Genomic DNA, 14,266 nt, shown 5'->3' on the forward strand with positions numbered 1-14,266 from the left:
TAACTGGGATTCTAGCTCAGGGGTCATGGCCTAGAAAACCAAATAATTTTCCTTAAAAATGAAATTATCATGGTAAAATGGCTGTCCATGACATGACACCATTCTGAGAAGGTTCTGCTCAAGGGCTGTTACATGCCACACTTCTAAATTTAATTGCTGGTGGGGCTGTGTGAATCATTACACAAAGTATCTAGCACCACCCGATGAAAGACTTAAACACTCCAAAGGATTCTGACCTCTAGAGATAACTTCAACAGCGTGAACAAACAAGGAAGGAAGAACCTTATTGCCCTGGTCATCAAGTGAATCTCAAGAATGGCTCTCTTGTAGAGGGCTCTACACTCCCACATAATTAACACAAGGGCCCAGAGCCTTCTGTCTGCAAAGCTCCTGACCCTCCAAGGGAAGCTAGCCCCAGGCAGGACTCAAACAGCCTCCTACCCGGATGGGCGGGACTTTGGGCTCCTCTTTGGTGGGCTGTGGCTTTTCGGTGTGAACACTTTCAATTGTGTTACGAAAGGACTGACGATCTTCAAGCCGGGGCTTCTTTTCGGGAAAGGATGCAGAGGCCGCCTGCTCAAAGGATTTCCTCTTCTGATCCTTGGGTTCCTGATCCACAGTCTCCTGAGGCAAGCTGGGAATTCTGTCTGGAGATGCAGAGGCCCGTGGCAGGTCACCTGGATCTGTCTGGATCCGGGCAGTGCCAGGTTCAGCCAGAAATTCAGGACTCTCTGGACCGGGCACCGCAGAGGATATGCTGGGCCGGCGGGGACTGCCCACTTCTGCCAAGTTGGACTGAGCCTCCCCAGCAAGGATGGGGAGACTCTCTGCTGCCACAGGCTGTGTGTCTTTAGCAATCCCTGTTTGTTCTGGCTCCTGTTTTTTGTATAGGTTCCTTCTGGCTCTGGTTCGGAGATCTGGCCGAGAGCGCTTCTTAAAATGCCCATCTCGCTGCCGGGTGGCTGGACCCCGCTGTGGCCGTGCTGGTTCTTCTGGGACACGCAAGTCACTCTTGATTTCAGCCTCCTCCTGGCCTATGTTCTGATGTAATGACTCTTCTTTCGTTAAACCCAATCTGCAAACCAAACTCACATCATCAGTTAGAGGGCACAGAGGGCATGTCTATTTTATTTCTATGAATAATACACAGGTATTAGGTATCTCAGAACAAAATAAATCTTGCTGTTATACATGGTACATAACACTAACAAAGGGAAAATATGTCAGCTTCCCTACGAATGGCACTAAGCTAGATGAGTGGAGTCCCTGCAGTCTCCACATTCTTGTCCAGCACAGGAGGATGCATGACTTGGAGAGTATCTGCCTCTACACCCTTTCAAAACCCACACCAAGACTCAGAGCACCAACTATCTTACTTCTGTCCATAGTAGTCCTCAAAGAACTTTTCTTTCCATTGTTCCACCTTCTTTTCCTTCTCCATTTCCTGTCGTATCCTGACTTGCATTTCATGAGTGAATTCACCTAGAAAGAAATAAAGCTTTTCAAGTGTGTGTATTCAGGGTATTAATGTCTATCTTGCAGAAAATCAAATACCGCAATTCTACCACATCAGGAGTTTTCAAGACACACGTGACTTTGGCGACGTTGCCCATCTGTCTTTAACCCCACTCTCTTCTTCATGCTCCTTCCCATCCTCTCCAGAGGCTCTCACAGCATGCTCTTATAAAGACCCAGGACAGAACTCATGTGTCTGTTATAAGGGAAATTTATTCTTCCCTAGGAAAATCAGTCATTGAACAGTGAGCACCATATTGATCAAAAAGGCAAAACAAGAAACGAACAAACAAAAGAAACATTCTTACTCCCTGTACAGAAGTGAGTTAATATAGCAGGCCCGGTAGCTTATGCTTAGGAAGGCCTGTTTCCAAGATTGGCCCTTGGCTGATATCTGGGAATGTGGATTTCAGAAGGGTTCCCACCCACACTGACTGACATGAATGGCTCACTGGGCCTAAATTGTTTATGCAAACAAGACTGTTTATGGCAAGCACCTGCTTTCCCTTGGGGAATCTAGAATTTGGGTGCATGCCAGGCAGAGGTTTCCTACATGATCAGCTCCCAGTAAAGACCTGGGCACCAGTCTTTAACGAGCTTCCCTAGTAGACTACATTTCACCAACTCATTGCTGGAAGAATGGAGCACATCCTGTGCAACTCCACTGGGAGGGGACCTTGGAAGCTTGCACCTGGTTTCCCTGGACTTCACCCCAGGCGTCTTTTCCCTTTACTGTGTATTCCTTCACTGCAATAAATCAGAGCTATGAGCATGACTATATGCTTTGTCATGTGAGTCCCCTAGTGAATCATCAAACCTGAAGGGGTCTTGGGGACCTCCCAACACCACACTCCCCATGTAGCTTCCCCACAAAGTTCAAAGGGGCTAATAATCACTCCAAGTGGCATGTCTAAGAAGACAGGGCACGTGATGGAGCTCACACCGAGTCAGCGCTGCATGCCCTTTCCTCCACCCGTCCAGACAATGCTATGATTCCTGGAAAGAACAGGAGTTTATAGTTTCAATGATGAAGAGGTGATGCAGGTGGACATATCCACACAACACAGTGAGAAGCCCAAATACTCTACCTCCTCTAGAACTATGGAGCCCATTAACACCCACCACATCCAGTGGTATTGTAAGGGAAGCCAGCCTTGTACTAAATATCTCTTGGGGAAAAAAAGAAAGATGGAGAAGAATGAGTGTTTGGGTTTTAAATATCAAGAGACAAGTGACACCACACAATGGCAGGCACTTCTCAAGCCATCTGAGATGGAAACAGCTACTCACCGTCAGCCAGGCGTTCCCGCCAGCTCTGAGCCGCATGAGTAAAAAACTCGTTATTCAGGGCACTGCTGCTGAGACGTAACAGGCCATCTGTCCCCACCTATAAGGATCAAGGCAAAAAGCCCAGTAAAGAAACTTAGAGAACAGAAGCCCCCCTCTGAGAGAAGCAAAAGGTAGCCACCCCTTTGCACCTGTCTGTCCACCTCAGGCAGGAGGAGCAGGAGCTGCTGCTGGAAGTGGGGCGGCAGGGCATGGAAGGTCCGCGAGTTTATCAGGGCCCGGAGGTTGGTGTTGACAAGAATGGACCCAGGTGTCTCAAAATCTATCTCTTCCCCTCTGTTGCGCTTCATTTGACCTGTGGTTTTTGAAGCAGTAAGAAGCAAGGTACAGGTTTTCAGCTTCTTCAAGCACAAGAAGCAAATGCCAACAGAGGACAGACTCTGGTGGCAACACCCACACTACCCAGAAATTCTGTGCCACGACTCGACCCACTCAATAGTCCCGTCTGTCCTGACCTATGCTATACGCCATGATCACTCCTTCCAAGTTACTGTCACTGCCATCACACCTAAGGGAACACCTGAGCTTGCAGCCTCTCAGACAAGACTCGGTACCATGCTGTGTCGCAGCCTGAAGAGGACACTCTTCCTACAGAAAACCAGGCCGAGGGCAGGCTCTGAGCTTCCCTCTGAAGCTGGAGAACAGGCTCCACAAAGCCAACTGGAGAAATGACAGAAGTCGTCTAAAAGTTAATCCAGTTAGTGTACTACAGACACAGCTGTAGAAGCCTTCTGTGAGCGGGCTAGAAAGGTAGGCTGTCCACGCAGACAGGTACTAAGGACTGTTTAAAGCCCACTGCAGTGTCAACGCCTCTTCCAGAAGCCTCAGCAAATACTACTTTTATGTGAAAAAATCACTATTAATAGAGACCAGTAAGACCTTAAAATTGAGCACCACCAATGAGTTAGTGGTATAAGCAGCAAGAGGGCAAGCAAGCCTAGTTCCCACTTGGCAATGGTTTCTTCTGATGTTCAGAAGCCAAGGCTAGTCTTCTTAATGGTTTCATGAGGCCCATCTACAAATAACCAGCATGTGGGCTTTGAGAAACAAATCCTTAAAACAGCAAACTGCATACTGGCCTTGCAAATAGCCCTACTGGGAGGTGGGGGTTGCAAATTACTAAATTTGTTTGCATCCCCCAAGTTCAACACAGGCTTCCACTCACCATAATGACTAGGCTATAAAATAAGGCATGTGACAGAGATGTGGGGCGCTGAAAACAGACATGGCAGAATGATACCGAAAGAAAACAGATGCTGGAACTCTTCACTGAGAAGCTCAGAGGCAGTGTTCTCACTCAAGCACTTACTAAGCAGTACCCAGGTAGGCCCAGGTTAGGCCCTCATAGGGACAGATAAGCAATGTGGCACCCTCTCTGCCCACAGGGAGTTTCCTGACAGTTCTAGCAGAGAAGATCTACATGTGAAATAACCAAAATGCCAGGTAAAAACAAACAAGGGCCCTAAGAAGTAAAAATAAACTACTTAAGGAAGGAGAGCAAAAGACATCACCTTCACAGGCAGAGAAACAAGTGCCAAGCCACTCACCTGTGGCCGGCTTCCGGAAACCTCTCAGGAGTGGGGCAGGGTCCCGAGCGACCTCGGCCTGGCCCCGGAGAGCAGCACTGCCCAGGGCCAGGGAGCCACTGCTGCTGCCTGATGGGCTGCCGCTCTCACCATCGGCATGGCGGCCTGAAAACCCTGCAGGCACAGCAGTCCACTGGTCAAAAGTATCACAGGTTGTGCTCATGGCCCGCGGACAAGCTTACTCCTCCCAGCTCTCCCTGAGATGCTGCCAGCAGTACCTGGCACTTCCACGGCCCAGCCTTGGGCTACAGAGACCACCACCTCACGGTCTGGCTTTAAAATGTCATGTAAGAATGCCAAGCCGCCACCTTAGCTTGTACAGCACTGCCCCTTTTACACAGCACCTGCGCACCTGCTCATAGGCCCCTCATGACCACCCTGGGAGGCCAAGGGAGGGAGCACGGTAGGGCCTGGCGCTGGAACCTAGGCAGGTCTCACCACCACAGCTGCCGCTGCCAGAGGGAGGCAGGTCCTGTCTCCTGACTCTACTGGCATCATACCACCCAGGCCAGAACCTGCTGCCAGAGGGAGGCAGGTCCCAGACCTGAAGAAGGAGCATCGCAATCATGAGTTCACACGTACCTGAGGCAGATTCCACGTGGGCCCCGTTTACCTTCAGAGGAGTCAGGACAACTCGTGGAAGCATCACTGCAGTCTTTTTCTTTTGCTTGTTGGCCTGTATTTCCAAAAGGAACAGACAAATAGCTGGAGTCACCCACAGGGCCAGAACAGTGGTCCCTCTTGCCCAGGTCTCCACTCACTGCCTTGTAAACGAGAATTCATGTTCAACCAGCTCCCGGCCAACAGGAGCACTGACTAAAGAGACGGAGCCCGGCCAGAAAAACAGTGCGGTCATCATCCCCATGTGCAGACAAGGAACCTGCCCAAGGTGAGCGGCTGACTCCTTCACCTCGTGTTCTCCCCACTCTGCACCATGCTATACTTTTCCCTGGATAGTCCTGTGTTTAGCGTAAGAACAAACATTACCTGTGAAGAAAGATATCCATCCATGGTAAAAAGGAAAACAAATCACTCTGCTCTCAGACCCACTACCTACTTTTCCTATGGCCCAGTTTTAACTGGCATTGATAGGTGGAGACCAAACCAATTCTCTCCACTCTTCAAACACGCTCACAGGGGTTACGTACAGGGGAAGAGCCCTGTCTCATGCTCCACCTCACACCTCCACACCCCACCCTGCCTATTCATCAACCCTCCTCCCTACCTGCGAGGAAGCTCGGTAGCTGTCCCTGGAAGTGGAAAGAGGCTGACTCTGAGATTCTGTAGAACAGGATGCATTTGAAGATGTCTCATCAAGAGAAACTGGAGAGGGAAATAAAGGTTAGGGCCTAGCAACTGCTTGAGGCTCTTGGCCCACCTTGCCGAGGGTACTTACCATCATTTTCACCACTCACAGTGCTGGCTTCATTAGATCCACAGCTCTCCACATCAGCTGTGTCCTCTGGCTCCTCACCCTCCACTGCAGTCGGACTGCGAGACCACTGCAGAGCATCCTTCTGTGACAGCAAGGAACAACTCAGGTGAGCAAAACCCTAGAAATCCTACCAAACGGCAGTCATTCCCAAATGTGCACTGCTTTTGGAGAGGAGGGATTTAGAATATTGCTAAGTTCCTATCCCTTTCTTACCACTTTCTCAGTAAGTTCTTTTCATACATATATAAAGAAAGTTAGATATAACTTTGCATTCCATCAATCATTGAACATTTGTGGGTGTCTCCAATAAGCTACACCCTGCTGGTTCCTGGAGGGAGGATGGATTGTAAGAAGGGGTAATCAGGGCCCTGACCTCATGGAGCTCAGATGAGTAAGGGAAGAAAATGGAATCTATCACAATACAAAGCCTGGTGACAGAAGCATAAGGAATGAGCTGTGGAAGCCCTGAAGAGGGGCATCTAACTCACTGAGTTGGAGGAAAAGAGGACAGGGAGATACAGAAAGTAAACAAGGATCCTGCAGGTAAGGCTTCCAAGGAGATGCTGCCTGAGCTGAGTCATAAAGAAGATAGCTAGCAGCCAGATGGGTTGGCTGTGGGAGACAGGAGAAAGTTCTAGATAATGGGATGAGCAAATGTGAAAGAATATTCCAAACTCAAGAAAACTGGATTTCAGCAGGTGTGTAGGGAACTGGCTACAGGAGGTGGCTAGAGAGAGAGAGAGCAAGAGGGCAGGTGATAAGACCTTGTGTGAGGGATTCAGATTTTGATTGTTTTGGATGATGAGTTTTAACAATTTTATTCTGGCAACAATAAGAAGTCTGGAGGCAGAAAGAAGAATCAGACTCTGCCAGAAGTCCAGTGAAAATGATTAAGATCTAAACTGGAGTCAGAGAGTGGAAACAAGGCAGTGTAGAATGCTCCACAGCAAGTGTCATCTCCTAACAAACCTGTCTCCCAACAGGCTCTGCTGCAGCCTCACAATTAAACTCTCTCCATTCCCAAGGAAAATTTAGGAGCTACCTCACACCTCGAAACTATGAAAGAGTATGAATAAATACTAGCTGGAAAGAGGAGGAGCACAGAGGGATAGGCATGTCTTCTGTGAATAAAAAAAAAGTGTGTGAAGAAGAGTAGATAAAACCATGATTCACCTCTTACAAATATACCAGAAATTCACAAGGGAAATCCACAAAACCTAAACTCATCAATTTCATGGGTCCCTTGATCCACTATATTGTCTTCACCAATTTATTTTCATTAATTTAAACCAAAATCATGCTGACTTAAATTAATATAAAGGAAAACAGCTTTTTAGATCTTTATCTCTTTTCCCTATCAGCTATAAATGCTTGTCAGAACCAAAAGCTAAAGGATACTTTCAGTATTAATCTTGGAATTATGCTTACTGACCATCATGTTCTGGGATTGATGCAATAAATTTGTCCTCTGATCTCACAGGCAAACTAAGATAAAATACTCATTAATGAATGAAGAAAGTCTATACACTGGCAAAACAGACCCCAAAATTCCAGTTCTGGTAAGAATGTGGGAAAATCATGTATACACTGTTGATGAGAATGAAAATGGCATTAAACGGTTCATATACTGCCAGTAGAAAAATAAACTAATAAGCAAAATCTTTAAAAAAATGTATTGCCCTTTTAACCCAACACTTCTATTTCTAGGACTTACATGGGACATGAAAACCATTAATCCTTAAAAAGGAGAAAATGAATCAATTGAACTATATTAAACTTAAGATCCTCTACTCAGCAAAAGACACTATTAATGGAATAAAAAAGGCAAGCTACATACAGAGTTGGAGGAGATAGTTACAAACTCATATAACCAATTAAGAACTTGTATCTAGACTACAGGAATCAGTAAAAAAAAGGCAATCCAAAAGAAAACCAGATAAAAGATGTGAATTAGGCACTGTACCAAAGAAGACATCCAAACGCCCAGCATTCATATGATAGCATAATCTCCCCAGCAATAGAGAAGACACAAAATAATGCAAACTAAAACCACAATGAGGTATCACCACATCCCTAAGGAGGGATAAAATTAAAATCTAACAATACCAAGTAGTGCTAATGAGGCTGTGGAACAGCTACACTGAAAACAGACCCCAACATACAGAATCTAGTTTGGCATTATCTGGGACAGCTCAATGTACAGATAGCCTATGACCAGCAATGTCAGTCCTCGGTGAGGAGTCCTTAGAGAAACACACACACATATCATTGGGAAGCACAGCCAGAGATCTAACGGCAGCGTCATTTGTAACGTGGGCTATAAACAACCAAAGTGCCCATCACTGGTAGAGTCAATACATGGTAGTTAATACATGGACATCATACAAGAATGAAAAATGAGGCACTCACAACAATATGGATAAATCTGAAAAACAAAAAATTAAAAGAAGCCAGATGCAAAAAAAGTATACTGTAATTATTCAATTTTTTGAAGGTTCAAAAATACACAAAACTGAACTAGAGTTGGGTGTGCAAATGCAGGTGTGAAACACCAAAGAGAAGCAAGAAAGTAACTTAAAAAGTCAAGATAGTAGTTACCTTTAGTGACATGGGGGCTCCTGGCTGCTGGACATGTTTAATGTCTTGATCTGAGTGGCAGTTACAAGGGTGTTTATAATAATTCATGAAGCTGAACATCTGTGTTCTATGCAATTTACTGTCTTAACATTTCTACAATAAAAAAGCTCAAAAACAAAAAATATTGTTTTTCCATCAAGGAACACTACCATAGACAGCCACTTGACATCTTACTACGCTGCTGGACAGTGACTGCAATGGGCTGTGGGGAGGGACTTGATAATACGGGTGAATGTAGTGAACATAATGTTGCTCATGTGAAACCTTCATAACATTGTATAGTCAATAATTTTTTTTAAAAGCTGAAGAATGTTTAATGCAAGAGCAATGTTGAAGCAGCAAGGGAATTAAGGAGTGAAACTCATACTATATGATACTACCATCTGTTTTAAAAAATAAAAATTGTGTGAACGTATCTGTATAGATATTCACTTTATGTTATTAGCCATCACCACCTCTAGGTGGTAGAGTTGTGAATACTTCCCATTGGATTTGGGGTATTTTCTACAATTAACATGTGTATTGTGATCAAGAAAATGACATTTAAGAAGAAAAATTAGGATGTTATATGCTTTGCCAAAAGCTAAGTCCAATTTCCTTCCTGTATAGGTCCCAGAGTCTAGGGGAAACCTAGGGCTGATTATAATTCTTGCTAATTAAACAAACAGAAATACTGACCACTTGTTTGCAATTCAAACTTCTCCAAGTTTCTAAAACCATACATTTCCACTAAAATGCAAACAGGAGAACACAACTTTTAAGAAAATGAAAGCAAGATTTGCAATTCTAATTCTGCATTTTTAAAGACTGTTAATCTTTCCATAAAGATGCTATAAGTTTGATATCATTAACTTGCTCAACATTAACTCAAGCAGTTTGATGAAAATTAAATGGGCTACTGAAAATTACAGGTACCAGAAAATATGCCCTAGAATACAAGATTTTAAATTTTTTTGCAAGGATATTTTCCATCAAGAAGCTTTTTAAAAAAATATTTAACAGGTAATAAACAGGTGATTCTTCACTGAAACCTGAAACACTATAAAAGACAATATTGGATATTTGAATGAGGACTGCATATTAGATGGTAAGGCTGCATTAATGTTAACTTCAACTGAATGTGGTGATTGCACTGTGCATATGCAGGAGAACGCCCTTGTGACCTTTCCCTTTTTTTAAAAAAAATTGAGGTATAATTTACACAAAAAGATATGCACAGATCTTAAGTATACTAACTAATGAGTTTCGGCAAATGTTTGCCAAGACAGAGAACATGTCCAAAACACCCTTAAAGTTCCCATTTGCCCCTTCCTGGTCAACCCCCACTCTATCCTCCCCTCCCATTCCAATGAGACAGTAGTTGTTCTGGTTTCTTTCTATCACCAAAAATTAGTTCGCCTCTTCTTGGTCTTCCTGTAAATGGAATCATACATATGTACCCTCTGGGTCTGACTTCTTTCATTCAATCCAATGTTTATAAGATTAATCTGTGTTCCTGCATGCATCAATAGCTCATTATTTGTTATTACAAAGTAGTATTCATATAAACCATTTGTTTATCTAGTTTCCTGTTAAGGAACTTTTGGGTTATTTCCAGATTTTGGCTATTATAAATAATACTACTATGAACATTCTTTTATACATATTTTTACGGATATGTTTTCCTTTTTTATTGGTAAATATCTAGGAACAGAGTTGCTGAGAATAGGATGCATGAATGTTTTAACTTAATTAAAAAAAAAAAACAACTACGATTTACACACCCAACAGCACCGTATGAGTTCCAGATGCTCCACATCCTCACCAACATTTGGTGCTGAGTCCAATATTAGCCATTCTAGTGGGAATGCAGTGGCATTTTGTTGAGGTTTTAATTTTCATTTACCTGATGATTAAAGATATTGAGCACTTTTTTATGTGCTTATTGGCCTTTCTCATATCTTTGGGGTGTCTGTTCAAGTCTTGATCATTTTTTAATTGAGTTGTCCTTTTTTACTATAGTTGTGGGAATTTATTCCGGATCCTTTCAAATATTGATCATGGGCATGTACTACTTCTATAAACAAATACATTTTAAACACTTTTATATGGAAATAATTTTAAATTTACAGAAAAGCTACAAGAGTAAAAATAATACAAGGAACACCTGCCATATACTTTTAACCCATATTCAGCTGCTGACACAGATACAAGTGACCTTTGGCCAATATGGGGGTTAGGAACACTGACCTCCCTGGCCCATGCAGTCAAAAACTGCATATAACTGACTCCCCAAAAACTTAACTACTAATAGCCTACTGTTGACTGAAAACGTAAACAGTCTGTTACCACATAGCTTGTATATGTATTACATGTAATTATATGTATATGTATTCTTACAATAAACTAAGCTAGAGGAAAGAGTTTTTTTTTAATTGTTTCAAGTCTCTTAAAAAATCTTCCAATATATTTTTTGAAAAAAATCTGCATATAAGTGGACCTATGTAGTTCAAACCCATGTTCCTCAAGGGTCAACTGTAAATGTTTTTAAAATACATACATATTGGTTTGGCAAGGCAACCGGAAAAGAGGCTAATGATTAAAGTAAAAGGGCAACCAGCAGTAATAAATAAACCTAAATAAAATATTTTCCCATAAGTCAGATGTTTTCAAAAAGAAAAGGCACTGTCAATATAACAAGCTCCAAATGTGAATAAAATGGAACACTAAAATTTAAACTGATTAAGTTTAAACTGCCCCAGGATCAGGTTCTTATCCAAAAAAGATTAGCAAATCTCAGGTATGCCTTTCCTTCCTCTGTGGGTCTGATAAACCTTTTCTAAACAACAAATGAATACTGTTTCTTAGGGAAGGCTCATCTGAGAGCTGTTTAATTATTAAAAACTAAGAACATACTGACCACTCAACAGTAAACTATAGAGTCTAACCAATGCATAATAAAAAGAAACATGAAGGGACTAGAAGAGACATGTCATGATTTCCAAATAGTATAATTATGTACATTGAAGATTCTGAGAGATTGAGACCTATTAAAGAAATTCGGCAAGATTGTGAGATTCAAGGTCACATGAAAAACTCAAGTGATCCTAACATCAGCAATAACATCACTAATTAGAAAATGTAATGTATAACAACAAAGAACATAAGTAACTCAGGAATAAATTTCACAAAATAAATATAATCATCAAATGAAGAAAACAAAACTCAATTGAGAAAGGTTTAAAACCTATATAAACAGAGAACTACACTATGTTTTGTTTGAGACAAGTCAACATTGTAAAGATGTCAATTCTCCTCAAATTGATTTGTAGAGTCAATGAAATTCCCACAGAACAGGATTTTCTTATAGAACTTGACCCTACATGGAAAGGCAAAGGGCCACAAATAGCCAAGACACTCCTGAAGAAGAACGAGATAGGAGGACTTGTTTTTTAATGAAGCTCTGGTAATTAAGTGAATAGATACAGGGGTAGATACTAGGGAGTAACTGCTAAAGCGTACAGGATTTCCTTTGGGGATGATGAAAATGTTCTGGAATTAGATAATGGTGATGTTTGCATAACTTTATGAATATACTAAAAGCCACTGAACTGTATGCTTTAAATGGGTGAACTGTATGATCTGTGAATTATATCCCAATAAAAACAGATAAAAAATAGCTTACTAAATTTAAATGACAGCTCTGAAAACATAATTAATTGAATCAAAACTTGTAAATACCGTATAAAAACCATTAATGTGTACATAAAGTTTAGAGATACAAAGGTAAAATTCAACTTTAGACAATGGAGGCCAAAATGGTCCATTAATGATGTCTTAAATTTTGTTATATAAATTCTAAAAAGAATTAAAACTAGCAAAGCAACCTCCATGTATGCTTGAGAAAAAGCTTCATTTTCTTGAAATACTTAACATTTAAAAAAAGGTCTATTGAATTTGAAACAATTTCCATTATCCCAAGCAATTTCAACATTACAGCTGTCAAGAAAGAAAAGGAAGAAGTGTTATTTTAAAAATGAACACACTCTTGGAATACATTTAAAACGAAGAAATTGTCTGAATTCTCATTAATGACAAAAAAGAAGTTTCCATCAACCAGAAATAAATTCTCGTCTATAATTTGCCACCCACATCTGTAAAGTTTCTGCTCAATGGTGACCACAGGCCTGTAATTCCTCCTCTGAAACTCTTGAGTTTAGATGTGTTTTAGAATTCAGGAGATCTTGAATTTTGGAGTGGTAATGTAGTGCATATACTTTCAATATATCATATATTAGCACCACCAGCAACTCAGAAATTGTATTTTTTGAAATACCATGTATGTATATCCCAAGTGAAATAAATAGGTTGTAAGCAGGTTTGTCAGTCTAGATCAGAGTTCCACCACCAAGTGAGTTTGGCAGGTCAGGTTTTATTGCCAGATGAGCTAGAAAAAAATTTTTCAGTTCTCAAAATATTTTGGATTTCAGAATTGTTATTTAAATTATAAAGTTTTATTTATAATTCTACTTTTGCCTTCATAGGTATAAAATATAAAGAAAATGTAATGAATGTTTTCATTAAGCCCAAAGGCAACCCCACCAAATCACCTCCATTTTATCCATTAAAATGTAAGGAAGTGGTCTCTTAGAAAAATTCTCATGCATTTGCACATGGAAGCCACACGCAACAGTGTTTGTAATAGTGAAAAACCTTAAATGTCCTTAACAGGGGACTAGACAAATAAAATTAGGTATAGTGATATGATATACTATTAAACAGTAGCTAAAATGAATAAAAATGTTATCTATAAGCAAACAGACCACACATTTTTAATGGACACACATAAATAGGAAGGATGCCCATTAAATTAATCAGTGGATTCTACTGGGAAGGAACAAGAGCCATAGGCCTGGGTGCCAGGTGGGGATATAAGGGCAGGGTTTGGCGTGGAAGTTAGAGGCATTTCCCACTTTCTCTGCACAAAGGCTTGAGCTGCCATTTAAACATTAAAAATGAACACACAGTTCTTTGCATCCTCCTGAAGCCTCATTAGAATGGCTGTAAGAAAATAATAAAGGTTTAAATGAACAAAGACAAAGAGAAAGGGGAAGGAAAAGGCAGCAGATGAGAGAAGTCAACAGAATTCTGGAAGATGGATAGCAGGAGGACAGGAAATCACTGACTCAGCACAGAAAGAAACTGAAGTCTAAGGCTGCAGAGAGAAAAGCCTAATGCCAGTTAGGGCCACAGAGCCCCAAGGGGGCAGTGATTAAGTGATAGCAGGAACCACGGCAGACAGAGGTGAGGCTTGAGAATGAGAATAAGTCAGCTGGTTGGAAGTTTGATCAAGAAGTTAAACCCCTCTTATCGACAAGCAATACCCTTGTCTCCAGCTCCAAAAGAAAATAGGAGATTTATATTCTGGTTAGACTGAAGCAGGGAGGTTTTGGAATAGAAGACACTTGTTCAAGGAGCAGGGGAGGGTGTGAGGAGACACACCCTAAATAAGTCAAAGACCATGTACAAAATGGTGACACCAACCAGCCCTTTTCCTCAACTTGCCTCCCAGAGCCCTCCAAACTGTGGTAGCTCTACAACCCCAACCCCAGTCTACACTCAGCTAGCTGGTCAGAAATGAGAGGATTTCCTCCTGGAAAAAGTGACCAGAGCACAAGAGAAAACACTTTCAGGTATAGAAAATGGGGGGATTCCAAAAAGCATCTGGGTCCCTGCTCTCTATTACAGGCAACAAATAGTGCTCACA

The 14,266-nt window shown here is 41.7% G+C and overlaps 1 protein-coding gene across 2 annotated transcripts in view; it reads right to left on the reverse strand.

The window, feature by feature from the left end:
• ASXL1 (ASXL transcriptional regulator 1) overlaps positions 1 to 14,266 on the reverse strand; it is a 60,304-nt gene that overhangs the window by 4,946 nt on the left and 41,092 nt on the right. For both annotated transcript variants that reach the window (XM_037004606.2, XM_073236743.1), the window contains exons 4-11: positions 5,845 to 5,965; positions 5,674 to 5,771; positions 5,031 to 5,124; positions 4,410 to 4,562; positions 2,994 to 3,157; positions 2,806 to 2,902; positions 1,377 to 1,482; positions 442 to 1,075 (exon numbers count right to left, since the gene is read on the reverse strand). In XM_037004606.2, the coding sequence (XP_036860501.2) occupies positions 442 to 1,075; positions 1,377 to 1,482; positions 2,806 to 2,902; positions 2,994 to 3,157; positions 4,410 to 4,562; positions 5,031 to 5,124; positions 5,674 to 5,771; positions 5,845 to 5,965 (1,467 nt within the window). The remainder of the gene's footprint in view (positions 1 to 441; positions 1,076 to 1,376; positions 1,483 to 2,805; positions 2,903 to 2,993; positions 3,158 to 4,409; positions 4,563 to 5,030; positions 5,125 to 5,673; positions 5,772 to 5,844; positions 5,966 to 14,266) is intronic.

Source organism: Manis javanica, chromosome 5 (genome assembly GCF_040802235.1).
Source record: "Manis javanica isolate MJ-LG chromosome 5, MJ_LKY, whole genome shotgun sequence".
NCBI lineage: Eukaryota > Metazoa > Chordata > Mammalia > Pholidota > Manidae > Manis > Manis javanica.